At 34.4% G+C, this 19,386-nt stretch overlaps 1 protein-coding gene across 1 annotated transcript in view; it reads right to left on the minus strand.

Moving 5' to 3' along the window:
• The window catches only part of LOC6052525 (tyrosine-protein kinase Drl), a 134,172-nt gene that overhangs the window by 48,186 nt on the left and 66,600 nt on the right, over window positions 1-19,386 (minus strand). The window contains exons 5-6 of the mRNA XM_038264752.1: window positions 19,011-19,159; window positions 13,000-13,163 (exon numbers count right to left, since the gene is read on the minus strand). Of these exons, the coding sequence (XP_038120680.1) occupies window positions 13,000-13,163; window positions 19,011-19,159 (313 nt within the window). The remainder of the gene's footprint in view (window positions 1-12,999; window positions 13,164-19,010; window positions 19,160-19,386) is intronic.

Consider the following 19,386-nt stretch of genomic DNA (forward strand, 5'->3'; position numbering starts at 1 on the left):
AATAAAATCTGTCTGGCATAAGACGTTTGAAGACGTATGAAATGTCATTTTCCATAACTCCTAACTGGGTTTTAACTAAGGTTTTATTAACCTTCGGGAAGTCGCGCAAAAAAAAACTTCAAGAGCAGTCGCGTGGTGTACTTTGTGCACCTGTCAGAAATTTTCAAATAAACCGAATATAATTCCAAATAGGAAGAAACAATGTTGTACAAAGTTGTTAATTCCACCAATTAGAAGGCTATCAGATATCTAACCTCCATCCAGAATAACCCGGGGGGCCCCGGGGATGTTCCGAAGAGGGGACATTTCCGAAATTCTGGTCCACAAGGCATGATGGGTGTCAAACTTCAAAATTTTCAAAAGCAAACCTCTATATGGCCATTTTAAGTATCAAAGATGATCTGGCCACCATCCGGATCAACCCGGTGGCCTTGGGGATGTTCCGAAGAGGGGACATTTCCGAAATTCCGGTTCGCAAGGCATGATGGGTGTCAAACTTCATAATTTTCAACGGCAAACCTCAATATGTACATTTAAAGTGTCAGAGATGATCTTACCACCATCCGGATCAACCTGGTAGCCCTGGAGATGTTCCGAAGAGGGAACATTTCCGGAAATCCGGTCTATAAGGCCCTACACCCATCATGGGTGTCAAAATTCACAATTTTCAAAGGCAATCCTCTATATGGACATTTTTAGTGCCATAGGTGATTTGGCCACAATACAGACTACCCCGGTGGCCCCGGGGATGTTCCGAAGAAGGGACATTGCCGAAATTCCGGTCCGCAGGGCATGATGGGTGTCAAACTTCATAATTTTCAACGGCAAATCTCAGTATGAACATTTAAAGTGTCAGAGATGATCTTGCCACCATCCGGATTATCCCGGTGGCCCTGAGGATGTTCCGATGAGGGGACATTTTCGGAAATCCGGTCCACAAGCCATGATGGGTGTCAAACTTCATAATTTTCAACGGCAAACCTCGTGGAGGGTCTCATTGCGCAGTGGTTAGCGGCTTCGGCTGCCGATCCCTCATGTGTGCTAAGGGGCCCGGGTTCGATTCCCGCCCATTTCCTCTGGGTGTTCTGTGTTTTTCCCGTTATTTACTAACTTCAGTCTGTGAAAAGACGGTGTGATGTCTATTAAAATATTAGTATCCAGTCTGCAATGACGGTGCGATTTTCTTTTAAAATATGAACATTTAAAGTGTTTTAATAGGGGACACTTCCAAAATTCCGGTCCGCAAGGCATGATGGTTGAAAAACATTATATCAATTTCCCGGGAATCGAGAGTTGTTTTTTGCTATTTCCCGGGAATTTCCGGGACCCAAAAAATTTTTTGTCATTGTTCAAAATTAGTGCTTATGTGCCTGTAATTTGAAAGAAAAGTAATACATTCATTACATTTGAATGAATCTAATTACATTTAGTCTAAGTTATTCAATGAACTTTATTTTTGGTAACCATTGCGTTGTGGTAATTTTCCTAATTGTTGGAAAACTCCTGAATCTGCAATTACAAGACCATTTCTAGAGCTTTTTGGGACTCCAAACTGTACTGTATTTTTTAAAGTATTCTTCATGGTGAATGATTTTTCCTTTGTTTAAAAATCTGTTTATGTCCTGCTTACGCGTAGTAATCAAAAAACTTGTATTAAGATTTTAATCCGAATGTTAGAAAATCTTCAATATGTTTTTCTAAGATGATAAATTATGACCCAAAACAACATTTAAACTATTTTTTTTCTTCGCTAGGACAACTTAAAATTTTCAGTGAATAAATATTTACAATACTTACGGAAAATTAAATATACACCAATAATCTTAACATTACACAGAATGCATATTCATATTGTTTAATCGTAATTAATTTGGGTGCCAATGGAAAGTATAAAATGATTTTTGCAATTCCTTCGTGAAACTACTTACTTTTCCTGTCATTCTTGAACGACGAAATAGCCTACTTTTCTGTACCAAAAATAACAGAATCGAATAGCAACACTTTTCAAAATAAATGCTGAAAAGTTCTACTTTTCAGCACTGAAATGGGTGCTGAAAAGTTGAACATTTCAGCACTTGTTTCGAAAAGTAACACTTTTCAACATTTTTTTGATTCAAACGATTTATTGACAGAATACATGAAAATTTGACATAAAATTTCACTCAATGGGTGTTTTTCAGAATTGCAAAAAATGTTGTATGGAACTCGTTGCAAAACATGATTTTTTCAGCACTCTTCGTATTTATCCAACTCGGTGAACCTCGTTGGATAAATGTACGACCCGTGCTGAAAAAATCCTCTTTTTGCAACTTGTTGCATAAACTACTATTATGGCCTTACTTACATACTTTATCTACTTTAGATTTTTCAAACCCCACAACATAGTAGTCATGTCATTATTAACAGTAATGGGCATTTTCAACAAGTTTCGTTCAAATTTTTCTCGAACTTTTTTTCGAACATCAATATGGCTAAATATTTTCCTTTTTATAGAATAGGGCAGCGAAAGGCCAAGAAGGTTGAACCAATCAGAAATAAATAAATTAACAACAAGAATAATCTGTATAGATCTGTCATCTAGTGTTTCTGATTGGCTTTATATTATTTTGCTTCAATATTTATAAGTATCATAATTCCCGGGAGTTTCGACCAAATTTCCCGGGAATCAAGAGTTCCAAAAATATCCAATTTTTCTGGATTTTTTCCCGGGAATTCCTGCTTGTCCTGCATATCGTTTTGATTGTTGACTCATTTGAACATTAGCTGCGATCATCTAATATAAAGTTAGATATAAATATTATTTGGTTAGAAATAAATAGTAAGATCGTTAGTAAATGTATTAATTGATGATATGAGTGCGCTAGCATAAGTTTAAAAATGCAATCAGCTTCCTCGCTAGTATTCAGTCTTTTATTTTTTTTTGTCGTGTAAATTAATCGGACCGCGCACTGGGCTCATAATCCAAAGGTCGTAAATTCTACGTTTTAATATGGATGCCTTTGACCTAGGGCTTGGGCGTCGAAGTCTTTGTAGATAAAAGAAAGGTACTTGTGATTGATACTAGCAATAGTGGCCGGCAGCTGTAAAGTCAACTTCGATTATTACTTAATTTATAAGGTTCGCTTAGGTACTGATCCTAGGTAGGAACCGAGGGTCTGATAAAAAATATAAAAAACGAACACAGAAAAAAGTGATGGCAATATTCAACAGAAAATGGTGACAGATTTTGTGTCAAAAAAATTGTAATATTACATGAGGAATTGGTGAATTTTCATCAGTTCACATTTTTACACACTTTTTATATTCAGCCAACCAAATTTTCATGTTTTCAAAATTCAACTTTTTTTTTTGATGCATACTGATCACGATGTTCACTTGGTCAATACTTGATTTAAATGTTTGGGAATTTTACAAAAATACATAATTACATTGGTGTTACATTCATCAAACCTGTATCCATTGGAAAGGGGGAGCAAAAAAATACTCTAAATAAATAAAGTGTATGATTTGTTGTTTTTTGATGATTGCACTTCATATTTCATTTCTGGACCAACATTTGAAAGGGCGGTACGACATTGCACTTACGGCCTTTCATTACACGCGTTTTGATCGGACGAAAGGCCGTATGAGTCGGAACATCTCCGGGACAGTCCGTATTATGGCCAGATCATCTCTGACACTTTAAATGTACATATTGAGGTTAGCCGTTGAAAATTATGAAGTTTGACACCCATCATGCCTTGTGGACCGGATTTCCGGAAATGTCCCCTCTTCGGAACATCCCCAGGGCCACCGGGTTAATCCGGATTGTGGCAAGATCATCTCTGACACTTTAAATGTTCATACTGAGGTTTGCCGTTGAAAATTAAGAAGTTTGACACCCATCATGCCTTGTGGACCGGATTTTTGGAAATGTCCCCTTTTCGGAACATCCCCAGGGCCACCGGGTTAATCCGGATTGTGGCAAGATCATCTCTGACACTTCAAATGTTCATACTGAGGTTTGCCGTTGAAAATTATGAAGTTTGACACCCATCATGCCTTGTGGACCGGATTTTTGGAAATGTCCTCTTTTCGGAACATCCCCAGGGCCACCGGGTTAATCCGGATGGTGGCAAGATCATCGCTGACACTTCAAATGTTCATACTGAGGTTTGCCGTTGAAAATTATGAAGTTTGACACCCATCATGCCTTGTGGACCGGATTTCCGGAAATGTCCCCTCTTCGGAACATCCCCAAGGGCCACCGAACCATACTCAGAACCCATGTTTTCATCAAGTCGGGATTAGAGGCCCTCCTGAATACAATGCAACAGTTTTGGGGTCAATTGATCCAGATTGAGACTTATAAAAACAATATGCAACTTCCGGTATTCATTCCACAAAAAAAAAATACTAACACGAGCAGTCGCGCTGGTGTACTTTGTGCACCAACCCAAAAACACTATTTTAAAAAATATATTAAAAATAGTTTTTACTCAACAATGTCTTAGGTGAACTTGTTTCCGTAAGTAAAAATGTGTAACTTGAGCATATATCAAGGCTACGGCTTGATTGTTTCATGAAAAACTATTGTTTTTCGAAGTTTCCAAAATCTGGTGCACAAAGTACACTAGCGCGACTTCCCGAAGGTTAAGGCTTTGAGGAGGTTTTTACGATTCAATGTAAAAGCCTTGATATTGAGAAATCAGATTGCAATTTAGAGTATCAATAGTAGTTAATCAGCGTTTCTAAGAAATTACATTTTAATTCCCTGTACACAGCAAATAAAGTAGTAATCCAGCTGCGTGTAAAAGGCCTGGGTGTAAAATAAATTTTGCATTATTCTATGAAATTCTGTGTAATATTTCATCCTGAAATATGTATCCCATTAGTATGGGAAACCTACTTGACCGAAATGTGAAGCTCACATATACGTTTATCCTTTAAATTTTTCATCGGTCTGATGGCCGAGCGGGCTAAGGCGCCAGTCCTTACTGTAGGTGCTGGGTTTGAATCCCGTCGGTTGAAACTTTTTTTTTGTGTTTACAAAAATTGTACATGCAGCGTGTAATATTAAGTGTTTATTTTGAACGAAGGTGATGTGCATGCTTTTGCATGCGATTTTACCATCGGATTTTTTGCTGTGTACTAACAATTTGACTACCATTTCATTTTGAAGGTAGAATTTCATTTTCAGAATTCCAGAAGGTTCTAGATTTAATCAATTTCGCTTTAAAATATTATTTTTGATCTCTAAAATCAGGCCATTTAAGAACGAATAAGATTTTTCCTGAAATCTGTTTGATTTTTATGATATTTGATGATTTGGTTTGATATATCCCGTGGAAATTCAAAAAATTATGCACAAAAAAGCAAAGGAACAAAGCAAATGTAGCTAAATTTATGATTTTTTTAAACTTTTTTTTTCTCTTTATGATATATTTTTTTTTGTTTACAGACTTTATAATATGTGCCTTTTGATTTTCAATTAAAATTTTGAAAAGTTCATGAAACTTTAAATAATATTTTCATTGGGCAATATGTCGCAAAAAATTCAAATTATTTTGATCATTGTGACAATACAGTGCTTTTAAATCTTGTTTTGTTTTGGAATCATAAAATAAAATGTCATATAGATAGAGTAGAAGCAAATCAGAGATATTTGGTTAAGCTCTATTAGTCAAGTATTGAAAAAAAAACAATCCAAAAAATGAGAATGCGCATGCCCTACACTTCTTTACTAAATATTTTTAGGTTATTTTTCGATATCATTAAAACAATATAAAACTTTTTTGCAATGTCTTTTATTAGAGTATCCGGAACAATTCTGGTTGGAAAATTCGTTGAGAACAAAAGTTATGATACGTTGAGAACATAATGTTTTTTTTTCAATTTTAATCAAATTATTTTGAAAAAAAAATTGTGAAGAAGAACTCATCCTTCAAATTTAATTGAAATTTATTTGTCAGGTTAATTAGCCGTTATTATTAGAAGAAAATATATTTTTTTTATTTTGTATTTTGTATTCCAATAAACCATTATGACAGAAATTACTTGCAACCCCGAAAACATCCCTGATTTCTCCTTCCACCCCTCTGGTGACGGTTAAACCAATTCTGTTCTGTTGCTGACGCGTGTGCAAAGAACACGACCTTCTTCTTTTGCTCTACTGCTTAACCATCACCACCACGACTACAGCACCGGCTCAGATCAAACAGCTTTTTCTTCGGGCGCCTGCCGACGACCCTATAGCGAGGAGTCATGTCGGTGTGGTAACCCACCCTATTTTGCAGCGGGACAACGAACGAGGGGTGACTTTGATGCAAGAGGGAGAGAGAAAGGGAAAATAAGCAGAGCAAATAGAGGGTTTAAACGCAATTTATTTCCTTGTTCCTTCCCCCTGGGGTGGGGGAGAGGAAAGTTGCGGAGAGGGGGGTGAAATACACTGCTTTATTTGGACAAATAACCCTATCTGAATCCAATCATCTTTGAACAGGATAAATTTTCGGGGATCTAAAAAGGGGTTGTCTCCTTTCCCTGAAGTAGCAATTGGCAGCAATGAGAGGAGCTTTTATTCCGTATTCGCCGTTGTTGGTTTTCACTCCTTTGTATGTAGAAGTGGAAAATGGAAAGTGAACTTGAATTGTTATTGTTGGAGGAAGCAGCGGTGATGGTGTTGTAGTGTGAAGCACTTGAAAGAATCGATTATTGCCAGACCAAAATTGATTATCTCTAGTTGAGGGTTTAATTAGATTGTGATTTTATTGATGTTCACGATGGAATAGAACTTATGATTTGAGCTGGTAGCGTTTTATTTTGATTGGATTTTTGAATTAAAGCTGCTGAAAATATTGATAGGCTTTTGTTTCACTTTTTTTTTTGTAGAAATTTTTTGGAAATTGCCCAAGGGGATTCAGAATTTTTTACAGCAATAATTTTACAGTACGATTTCAAAATAAAGGCCGAAACGTCGGTGAAGTAGAGAAAATCTGTTTTTCTTTTTTTTTTCGAGAAGACTGCTTGCCAAAACCGGAAAGATTAGTACGATTTCTTTATGAAAATGTTTTCAATCGTTCCAGTATTTTTTTTTAGAAATTCATTAAATCCCACCTTAAATTTCATTTTAATTCCTTTTCCCAAAACAATAGCCCTTCCCAAATCCACCCAGAGAACACGTGTTATTGTTTGCACCACGTCCACCACCCACCATCCCTCATTTCCACCCATCACACCAGCAGAATCACACCTAAAATATAAAGCATTTTCATGACACAATGTGTATTGTGTGTGCCGCGCCAGCAGTATCAACTCGTCAGCAACAACATAACCTCCTCTCTCGGAATTACTCCTGCACTTCCAGGGCAGGGTCAGGGAGAAAGGCTGAGTCCTTTTCAGAACGTTTGCTCCCAGGATTTCAGTATCAAATTAAAGTCTCTTTTCATTCCGGGGCCCGATGTCATTAACAGTGAAAACAGCCCCGGCAGGAAGAAAAGCGGCTTTTCATTTAGGAGTTTTTTTTTTGTTTCAACTCTCAGCCTCTCTGTGCTGATGGGGAAACTCATGCTTTTCCTCAAAAACAAACCAAGTTTCTGCTCTGGAGAGGGAGCCTTTGGGGGCAACGTGTTAGCTTTAGATTTCAACCCCAAACACCAAGCTCCAAAGTCGGTTTGCGTTGCTTGAATGGCGTTAACCCTCGACAATTTTTTTTTGTATTTTTTTTTATTTTGGTAACAAACAATTTTATCTTTCTGGTAGAAACACATATTTTGACCATTTCTTCAAAATTTTGACCCCTCAAGGGTTAAATCGAAGTGAGGGTTGAACAGGTTACTGAAGGTGGCATGCCTCCACCCATTTAAGCTGCGAATGAAAAGGGACACGTCGTCGTCGTCGGGTGTTGGTTGGAAAGCCGGTGAAAATGCAGAAAAGGTGAGAAATAGAATCCCATCTCTGACTGCTGCTGACTGGTGATGCTGTTGGAGCTTGGGTCAGCAGCACCAGTTTGCAACCGTCAACGAACGAAATCAGTGGGTGGGAAAATGTGGTCCTGAGTAAGGGAAAAACTAAGAGTGACATGGTGACTAAAGAGGTGAATTTGAATTTTGTCAAGTTTTCAGTTTGGTTGAATTTGGGTGCCGTAGTCCCGAGTTATAAATTACAAATGTTTACGGTAGTCGGGCTTGTACGTCTGTCAAACTCTTTCTGCCCTGAAATCCCTTTGATCAGTTGTCGCACTTGATCAAATTTGAATTTATTTCAAAATAATATCCTCACAGTAAAAAATAAATAGTAATACTACATCCGGGAACGAGTACGTCTTTTATGTTTTATGTAAGAACAAAATGTGTAATTTTCCTCTAAAAAATTGTAAATTTTCATCTTCCAAATTTACACAACACAACTTGGTGGGGGAGGGAGGAGGTTGAGATTTCAATAAAAAAGTGTCCACGTAGTTTATGGATGGTTCCATTTTCATGTGTTCATTTTTTTCTTAATAAATCATGTTTAAACGCAATTTTTATTCAATATAATCTAATCCAAATCTAATTTAAACCAACCCTAGCGCAGCCATCCTTTCGGAAGCATCCTGGAGAATGTCGGAGCGCTAACTTCCAAAATTCTTCTTTGCAAAACGGCCAGGCCAACTGCGTAAAGTTAACCACAAAGCACATTCGTTGAAATGGATTGAGTTTGAGCACGAATGCTCAAACAATATTTCATTTCTGAATTTACAGGAGAGGAAGAAACGTGGGGAACCCCCGCTCAAGATAAATGCAAATCAAAATATTAAAAATAAATATGCAAAGCACAGCACAAAACCATAGAAGTAACATTTATCGTAAAACAATAGATGTTCAAAATGGCCTCTTAAACAAAAGAAAATTAAATTTTCAAAAAAGGGCAGCTTACGGTTAATCGTGCTGAAAGTACTGAAAGTTAAAAATTACAGGCAAATAATTAAATTAAGTTTACATATTTCTATTACTTCAAAAAGCATAAAAAACATTTATTTACTAAAGAAAATTTTAAGTTTGATTTCAAATGAAATTTGCCGTGTTTTCGATTATCATGGCTTTTGATTCAAATATTTAATAAAAATTAGACAATTGAAAGAAAAAAACGCAACCTCCGCTACAAAATAAAAATTTATTTTTCATGGTTGATAATCATATTTAGGATGAGAGCAATTTTCCTCCAAAACCAGAATTGGGTTTAATTTATTTTTTTTTTTGAATTGGCTGAAACTTTTTGGGGGCCTTTCTTATATATATATATTCAAATATGTTTTCGAAAATCTGTATCTATTGATGGAATTTTTTGATCATCGGAAAAGTTGTAGGTGAGGACTACATATTCAGAAAAAAAAATTTACACCAAAAATCAAATTTTGACGATTTTTAATCAAATTTTCAATAAATTTTACAAAAAATCAATTTCTCAAATTCCACAAAAATCCACAACTTTCAAGCAGTAGACTAAAAGTTTAGTTTTAACTGACAAATTTCAGTTTTTCGATTTTTGAGTAGTTTACATAATTGTCCATTACTGAACATATTTTTTTCGAAAAGTTGAGAAAGTTTTAAATAAAATTGCTTAAGATACATTGAAAATTGGACCTCTGGTTGCTGAAATTCAGCGAATGAAACTTAAGAAACAAAAAAGAAGTTTTTAAAGTATGAACAAAAATATTGCAGCCGAGCTATGAGAGCGAGTTGTGGCGCTATAACCATGGCAAAAGTGTCCAGGGCATTTGTGGAAATACAATGTCTCATCCCAGAGGGTCCTGGAGCACCAAAACTTCTTAGCATGGTGCTCCCAACGATTAATTGCCTAAACAAACAGGAACGTGAGCAGGAGATCCCCACGTTTCTTCCTCCCCTGTAGATTCAGAAATGTATTGTTGTTTGAACACTCGTGCTCAAACTCAATGCAATTCAATGAATCATCTTTGCGGTGAACTTTACGCAGTTGGCCTGGCCGCTTTAACGTTTGTGATGTTTCAATGCAATTTTATGCAACGGGGCACTGCAATTGTTAATAATCACAAGAGGATGCTAGGCGTTAATCAACCTAAGGCATTTTCCAGGATGCCCTCGAAAGACTTGCTGCGCTAGGGTTAGATTAGATTAGATTAGATTAGAAATATTGCAGATGTAAAAAAAATATAATTTTTGTAAAACTCGAAAATTTAGCTTTAATTTTGATGTAAACTAGCAATAAAGGCACCGTTTTCATTATAGACCACTAAAAGTTTAGTTTTAACTGACAAATTTCAGTTTTTCGATTTTTGAGTAGTGTACATAATTGTCCATTACTGAACATATTTTTTCGAAAAGTTGAGAAAGTTTTAAATAAAATTGCTTAAGATACATTGAAAATTGGACCTCTGGTTGCTGAAATTCAGCGAATGAAACTTAAGAAACAAAAAAGAAGTTTTTAAAGTCACATCCAAACAGCCATTTATTTTTGAGTACTTACCAATACCTATCTCAGAAACTAATGGTAAAATTTTCAATGTTAAAAGTGAAACACTTGTGAAATTTTTTGATCCCCCGAAAAAATATTAAAAAAAATCGGAGTCAAGTCTAACATTTCGAACAGGTCAAATATTCAATATTATTGTATAATGCATTGAAATGTTAAAACCATTGCGCGCCATTCAAAATTTTATATTTTTTTATTTTTTTTGTTCCTCCTCCCCAAGCCGGTCATAAACTTTAAAAAATATTTGCAACGGCCTTATTATTAATTTTTTTTAACCAAAATAATACTAATAATCTAGTAAAAATAATTTTACGAAAAACTACGATAAAAAAGAATTTTATCAAATACGAAAACTAAATTCAATCATCTTTGTGACAGAGTATAACAAAATATGATTTAAAAAAAAAAATAAATTATCTAGAGTGATTTGAAATTTTCAAATAATTGTCTTCTATTAAAATAAATACTTTGTTTTCAATACTTCTGAGCAATAAAATCCGTATTCAACAAAAATGGTAATATTTTTTTTTCAATAATGTGCCTATAATATTGAAATCCTTTTATTTTGCCATTAAGATTTTTTATGTTTATTTAAAAATTTGAAAATTTAAGTTTTGAAAACAGCACGAGCAAGTTTGAAAAAATTATGAAAATTATAAAATGGCTTTTTTGTAGTTTTATCAAAAAAAAATATTTAAAATAATTTATTAAAACAGAAGCTTATAATATTCTGATATGGGTTTTTTTTTTCGTCACAATAATTTTCTCTGTTAATTGATTTACAAGAATTATGTGTTTGATAAAAAAGCATCTGTTTTATAAAAAATTCTAATAAATGGTTTATTTAAAAAGAAACAATTCTGGAGTTCTTTTGAAAAGGTCCTATAAATAAAATTTCCAGTTATTGCTATTTGGTTGATTTTGAAACCGCCTTGAACCAGGGGTATTCAAAAACACCCAAAAAGTAAAAACTGAAAATTTTGTTAATTGGACCTTTAAAAAAACAGGATTTTTATATTTTTTGCAAACCTAGTTTTGCTTTGAAATAGGTTGTCATTGTTTTTGTTGTCATATTTTTTTTAATGTATCTATGATAATATTTTTTGAATAAAATAAAACATAGATCTCAATTAAAAAAGGCATGTATCACAGTCTAAAAACACCATTAGACATGATTGTAGATATGACGGCTAAATTTCTAGGGATAATCTCAGTAACGAAACTTTATTTGTGAAATTCTTAGGAAATTGTTGACAAAAGATGAGAGAATTTATGTATAGTCAAAAACATTCCAAAGTTGAACAATAAACAGATTTTTTTTTATTTATTGTTTTTGATTGATATGATTTGATTTTTAGTTGTAATATGAACCGTTGTCAATCTATTTGTCAAACTGGTCATATGCTGCAAAAAGATGGATGATCTTTATCCAGATATATATATATTTTTTTAAAGTTCGTTACTTTTATCATCAACATTTGAATAAAACAAATGGATTTTCAAACCCTTTTGATTAGGATTTGGGAAAATTATAATTCTGGCTGATTTTTTTTAAACTTTATTCGAACATAACGTAAAAAATAAGTTTTTCAATGGCTTTCAAAAATTGAAACCATTTTTTTAATCGTAGCTATTTAGCTCAATTTCCAACAATAATCAGAATAATTCACTCAAGTTGCCACCATGCTCTTCCCAGTCGTCCAAACGGCCCCGAGAGTCAAGTTGTATCCATTCACAGCGAGTGCAAAGCTTCTTCTCGACGAGAGTTTACCGAAAAACAAAAGACTCAAAAGGTGTCAGGTTGTGGGGGTGGGAGTGGGGGAGGGATTCCTTTCTCTTGGCTTTCTGCAGCTCAGATTCAAATAGAGGTGGGTTTGGGTAGGAGGAATCCTTGGCCTCCGTGTCGTGGTCAGACAAGTGAGAAAGCAGCGGCAAAAATAAATTCAAGCTTGAAATTAAACGAATTAAATGGTGCCCCTTTGCTAAATGGGTTGAGGCTGAGGTGGCAGCATTGCGATGCGTTTGTGCGATGTGACTTTTGGCAAATTACCAGGTGGGTGTTTGAAATTTTTGGAATGTTGCTATGCAAAAGAATTTTTGTTTGCCCAGATATTTTGATTGGGCAAATAGTTAAGGAATGCAATGTTCGTGAAGAGTTTTTTGTTTCGCACTGAGAGCTTTAAACTTTGACTTTTATTGTGCTTAAAATGCACGATACGTCCGTTAATTTTACACTATTTGTTGAATTATTTTCCATTTGAATTAATTCCAGAATTACAGTTATACTTTATGGTAAACAAGGAATTTAAAATTAGAAAAATTCAAAATACGTGTAAAAAAATTCAAGCAAATTGAGTGCAAGTGTTGTTTCCGGCAGTTGTTACCCATCCTAACCTCAAAAAAAAAAAAAACAGCTCCCTTGAGGCAACTTCATAAAACCCACCTCGTAACTTCTGACCACACACACCACGTGGAGTAAACTGACGGAAAATAACGCAAATTTCTCCCCCTCGCCCCTCATGATACACATACCTGCGTGAGTTGCGACGAGGCGTAATAGGACACCCGGGACGGGCAGACCGATTCCGGCTTGGCGTACACGGACTCCGTCGTGGCTAGCCCGCCGTTGCTGTGGCCATGGTTCAGCGGGAGCAGGGCCGTTGCGTACGGCGACGGTGACGGGGTGCTGCGGAACCCTGCGAAAGGAGAGCACAAAATGTTTAGCATCAACAGAAAAAAAATGTAGGAAAAAAAATGCCGCAAGGGTGATAAACAGAAGCGTCCAGTTGGGTTTGTAGGGTAAGTGTTCCCATTTATGGACTTTAATTATTCCAGCTTTGTTGAATCATATTTCATGATCTTTTTTAAGGATTTATTTTTCCCAGTTTTAAACCTTCTTAAAAAAATATTTTTTTCTCATTTGACAAAACCAAGAAAAATTACCCCAGTCCGAATAAAAAAAAAAAACATTTTGATGAAAAACACGATGATTATCCTTTTTCCAGTTAGTGGATTTGGGGGGTGTTTTGATTTTTTGTTTTTTTTTATGATGGTGAGAGATGATGAAGAGTAAAAATATCAGCCTTGCAGATAATTCAGATTAAGAGTTTGCACTTAAAATAAAAATGAAAATTTCAAAGACTAAAAGTCGAAAGATTCAAAATTTAAACTGAATTAAAGTTTACATGACCGACAATAAATGTAAAAAATTACAAAACAAAATATTTCAATTTTTTCACAGAACTTTTTCACCGACCCAGCTGAATCTGTTGCAAGTGAAAAATGTTTCTAACCCTTTGCACTGATTTGGTTGAACAGGTGGAATCTCCTCCCGGATGGACCCTTCTCACTTCCCTTCCCCCTTTCTCCAACTCTCTAGTTCGGCCTGTGGGGATAATACACTCATAAAAGGGGCGGTGGTGAGCAAGAGAGTTTATTATATTTCACGGATGGGCAAATTTTGTTTACGTGCGTGTAAATCTGTAGTCTGCTTGGGGGAAGGATAGAACACGTCATTGCTGGCTATGAAAAAGGGTATCCCTTAAAATGAAGTGTTGAGGAAATTTTATGCACATTACACTCTGATGGAATTTCAATGATTTTCATTCTTTTAAATATTTTTTTAATGAAACATCACAGAGCATCATTTTTGGATTGGTCATACACAATTGGAATGTGAATAATCGAAAAACTGTATCTAGGAAGGAATTTTCTTATCGATTTGGCAAAGTTGTAATTTTGCAAAATTGTCAAGGGTTGGTATGAGCACACTTCAAACCTTTTTCAAATCTGTTTTTAACCAAACAGTATGAAGACATTTGGTTAAATAATTGCCGGGACATAGCTTTTGAAGTTAGTAGTTTAAAAAAAAAACGGGTGCTCCAACACCTCAACACTGCTTTGGCCAAATCGGCTCAACATTTTGGTTAAAACTCGTAAACCGGTCTCAAGTTCACGACGATTTAAAAAAAATAAAATAAAATAAAAGATATTCAAAGATTTTCTATTTTTCATATTTAAAATCGTAAGTTATACAATTTCGTATTAAAAAAGACTCAATTTTAATATCGGGCTTCGCCATGCACGCGGGATACGTGATCAGAGTCTTCATGTCAAATTTCAGACAATTTGGTCCAGCCAACCCGGGCAGACGGTAATAACAAAATTAATAATATTTCAATAACAAATCCTGTTAAAATAACAAAAAGTGTTATTATTTTAACCTGAAGTTCAACTTCAAGAAGAAAAAATAATAACAGTTTCTGATAAAATATCAAAATTTGGTATTGAAGTGATATTATATTGAAAATGTTTAATAACACGCCAATAAGAGGAAATGTTATACATTTCAAAAACTCTCCTAATAACAAAATTTGTTATTCGTTCGGTATACTGACTTAGAAATAAAATTACCACAAATCGCACAAATGGAAAAGTTTCTAAGTGTCCATAACACAATCTGTTATTATTTTTTCTTTTGTTAAATATGTTTAGAACTTGGGATAATTTTGTCTAATTTCGTCGGGGTCAATATTTTGGCCATGAAATGGGGTCCTTAAGCTGAAATTATTCTAAAAAGTTGAAATTTTGGAAGTTGATTTTTTAAATTATTTGATATACCCCCTAAGGGACTTTGCTAAAATTGGCTAGAACTATGGGATAATTTTGACCAATTTCGTCGGGGTCATTATTTTGGCCATTAAATGGGATCCTTAAGCTAAAATTATTCTAAAAAGTTGAAATTTTGAAAGTTGATTTTTTTAATTATTTGATATACCCCCTAAGGGATTTTACTAAAATTGGCTAGAACTATGAAATAATTTTGACCAATTTCATCGGGGTCATTATTTCACCATGAAATGGGGTTTCAAGCTTTAATTAATCCGATAAATTAACTTTTGAGAGTTCTTTTTTTTATTTTGTTATATTCCCTAACGCAGCGATTCTCAACGGGGGTACCGGGCCTACTTGATTTACACGGTAGGGGGTACCAGCCTAGAAGAAGGTTGAGCATCGCTGCCCTAACGGAATTGATTTATTTATTGAGAATTTTTGAAGTGTGAATAACAAAAACTGTTATTATTTTCACAGAGCCAGGAAGTCAGAGCTGACGTTGAAGTTCGAGCTGGAGTGTGACCTCGGAGACTGCATCGGATTCATCTAATTTTCAGCAACTTTTACTTGGAGTCGGAATCTGTGAAGTCGGGTATTTTTGGAGAGCTAAAGTCGTCGTTGACGTCATATCCCGCATCCAGTGTCGGAGTTGTCTTCAAAGTATGGATTCAAAGTCGCTTGGAGGTACCCGACTCTGCAGCCCTGACTAGTACAGAGGAGTTATGGCAACTGCAGGTTTATTTGCAAATTACAAATAAACCAAAACAATAACTTTTTTGTTATGGAGACATACCAGTTCAATAACATTTTTGTTATTATGCTGCTCCACCTCTCCGCACAAAATAACAAATCTTGTTATTCCTTCATGATTCCTTCTGTGTTATTGGTTTGTTATTGCAATAACAACATAATAACAGTTTAAGTTATTCTTCGAACAAATCTTTGTTATTGATTTTTGTTATTTTAACAACTAATCCGATCATCCCAATAACATATTTCGATCTTCTCACAATATCAAAAACTGACCTTCCCAAGTTATTTCCGTCTGCTCGGGAATCTCGAAATATCGTGGCACCCGTAAATCATTTCGGTGTTTCGAGAAAAGCGACTACTAACTTTTATAATGAAAAATCTTCTAGAAACATTTTGGAGTTATTGAAAAACATCTACATAGTGGATTCAATAAATTTTCTGTGATAAGAAATTTTTAGATTTTGTACATGTTTAAATTGTGAATTTTGTAAAACAAAATTATTGTTTCGAAAATTAGAAGTTAATGTAAACATTGGTTAAATCAAATTGTTTAATTAATTTTTAGATGAAAAACCAAATTTTCATTTTAAACATTCAAGAAAAATGTTTTTTTTTGCAGCTTAAAAAAGTTTTAATGAAAGAAAAGAACACTTGCTCAATAAAATCGAAAGGCTGAGATATTTTTTTCAATTTGCTTTTTACATAATAAGAAAAATAAAAAAAAAGTATAAAAATTTAAATTACGAGCCATGGTTTCAACATTTTAATGAAAAAAGTACATTATGCATTGCATTATACACCTGTCCAAATGTTTTGCCATAATCAGTTTCCAAAATATCTATGAATTGATGAATTTTTTTTTTTGCGAAAAATAAAATTTTTGCGGTGCTTTACATCGGATTTGCATAAAAATTCAAAACAATTTTAAACAAGCCCAAACATGATAAATATGATTATCAATTAGCAATTCAAGCTCAAATCAGGAATTTTTCTGGTACTTTTGTTCCCGACCCTCTCCAATTTCAATGAAACACTTTAGACATTTTATCTTAGGCCTATTAAAGCCATTTTTGTGTATATGGAGCCAATTGCACTCGATAATGACATTTGAGAAGGGAGTAATAGTTTTCAATATTTTTGTATTTTGTATTTAAATATTGCTGTATCTTGGAGCCGTTGCATCATATCAAAAAGTGGTCAATAACAAACTTGTAGGAAATTAGACGAGCTTTATGAAAAAAATACACTGAAAGAAAAATGCACGCCAATTCCATGAGATTTTTCAATTTTTAAGTTTAAAAGTTAAATTTTAAGGTGATGTCACGATTTTTGTTCGTTCAAATTTTTTGTGAAAATAGCCTAAAATGTGACTCACGAAAAATGTAGGATGGTATGTCTCTCCTAAAAAATACAAAAATCATTTACAAAAACTGTTTTTTTTTAAAGTGGTCTAAACGTCAAAATTTTCAAATACCGATAGTGAGAATCGATTCCCCAAAAATTTTACATAAAAGTCTCCATATTGACCATAGTCCTATGTCTAATCCTTGTGAAGATACAGCGGTTTCAAAAATAAAAATGTTGAAAAAATGATTTTTTAATGAATTTTGGCAATTTCTATATGACATACTTAATTTTTTAGTCCCGGAAATATTTTTACCGGAAAGCTCGTCCAATTTCCCGTAAGTTTGTCTTTGACAGCTTTTTAATTTGACTCATTTGAACATTAACGTAAACTTATTTACTTCAGATTGCTTTCAGTTGATTAGACTTTTTTCATGGAAATTTTTAAGTTTTTTGGGAATTTTTTTTTTTGCCCCCTGATTTTTCAGATCAATTTTTAAGGGGGGGGAGGGGCGACATGAACTTTGAAAAATATTTGCAACGGCCTAATTTGTTTGAAAAAAAAAATAATAACATGATAAGAAGTGAGTTTATGACGGTGATACCCAATATCATAATATTTAATTATTTTTAAATTATCGCATCAGGGATGACATTGGGTCATGCAAAGATGCTGGAATTTGTATGACCCAATCTCACCCCCCGAATCCAACATAACCCCTGATGACGGTGCTTAAATTGAAAAATAACACAAATAAATGTTTTTAAAAATGGATTTTAAAACATATAAAGTATAAATTAGTTTTTTTTTTAAATAATGATTGATCAAGATTACTTTTTCGAAACAACAATTGTGCCATGGGTTTACTATGTACATAGGACCTTTTGAAAAAGTAAACGAGAAATGAAGATTATTCTTACAAATTCTACATTTTTTTACAAATATCATATAACATTTCATTTAACAAACATTAAAATTTTTGTAACAAAAAATCAGCTGAAACTTTATTTTTTTTAAAGTAAATAATAATACAAGATAATATTCTGTTTTATATTCGGTTCATGGATAAAACTGATAAAAATCATTGGTTTACAGGGCTGATATAAATTTTATTTGCTGATATAAATTGGTATTTGCAAAAAAATAAATAATTTAAATTTTAATGTCAAGCCTGATAAAAAAAAATTGCACAAAATTCAAAAAATTCACTTCATTACAGTTATCTACAAACGTTTACATAATATTAATAAGCTGTTGAAAAATAATAATTTCTTCAGCATTCTCGTTGGGGTTTACAAGCTATAAAAGATTTAAAAATATTAAATAGTATTTTATTGATTAAACAAACTTAAATTAGCTTTATACATATTTCACAATGGATTTAACAAGTTTTTTTTTTGAAAATGTAAATTTCAGTTAATTTTATTTCAGTTCGGAGGGATTTTTCGCTCATTCGCCTCGATTATAAAATTTTCTGCAGCAAAATTATATCCAGCTGGTTGCACCACAGCTTCCACATCTTGATAATTCGTTGTTTACAACCTATCCCAACTTCAGCAAGCCTTCAAAACCAGAGTGTCATACGCCTTCCAGAAAACGATATCTTGCTCTCACTGTGATTCATTCCCCGTTCTACCTTCTAACCTGCAGTAATTCTAGCAAACACGTGTGATGATCCTGCTGATTTCCTTCCCCCTCCTCTCTTTGCTTGTCAGGTGTGTGTAATGTTTGTGTGCACGTTCTGCTCGTGACCGGTGGAAAAGCCACAAAACTTTTCCTGCCTACCACCCACGTGTAGCACCACATGTGCAGGCTTGACTCTCATACTTACATGATTTTTTCGACTCGCTGATGGGATATTTGTTGAGGCTGGCAATGGTGGCGTACGAGCCACTGTTGGCACTCGGTGGCCGCCCCAGGGGATCCAGACGGATGAAAACATTCTGATGGCTGCCATACGCAGCGGTGGTGAAGCTGGTGCTGCTCGGTGGGTTCAAGTGGGTGGCGTTCCAGATGGTGCAGATTGGAGCGGAGAAAAAAAAGAACGAGAAGAGGACAAAAGTTTATTTTAAAGTGTTAACTCGGTTGGTTTGGCTCACTCTTGGTCAAGTGTGTTTGGTTTAAAATTTTGCTGGAATGGCTTTATTCGAAAGTTTTTCGGTCAGTTTGGTTTAGTTAGTGGCACACTTGAAGCTGGGGGAGAGGGG

This window comes from Culex quinquefasciatus, chromosome 3 (genome assembly GCF_015732765.1).
Source record: "Culex quinquefasciatus strain JHB chromosome 3, VPISU_Cqui_1.0_pri_paternal, whole genome shotgun sequence".
NCBI lineage: Eukaryota > Metazoa > Arthropoda > Insecta > Diptera > Culicidae > Culex > Culex quinquefasciatus.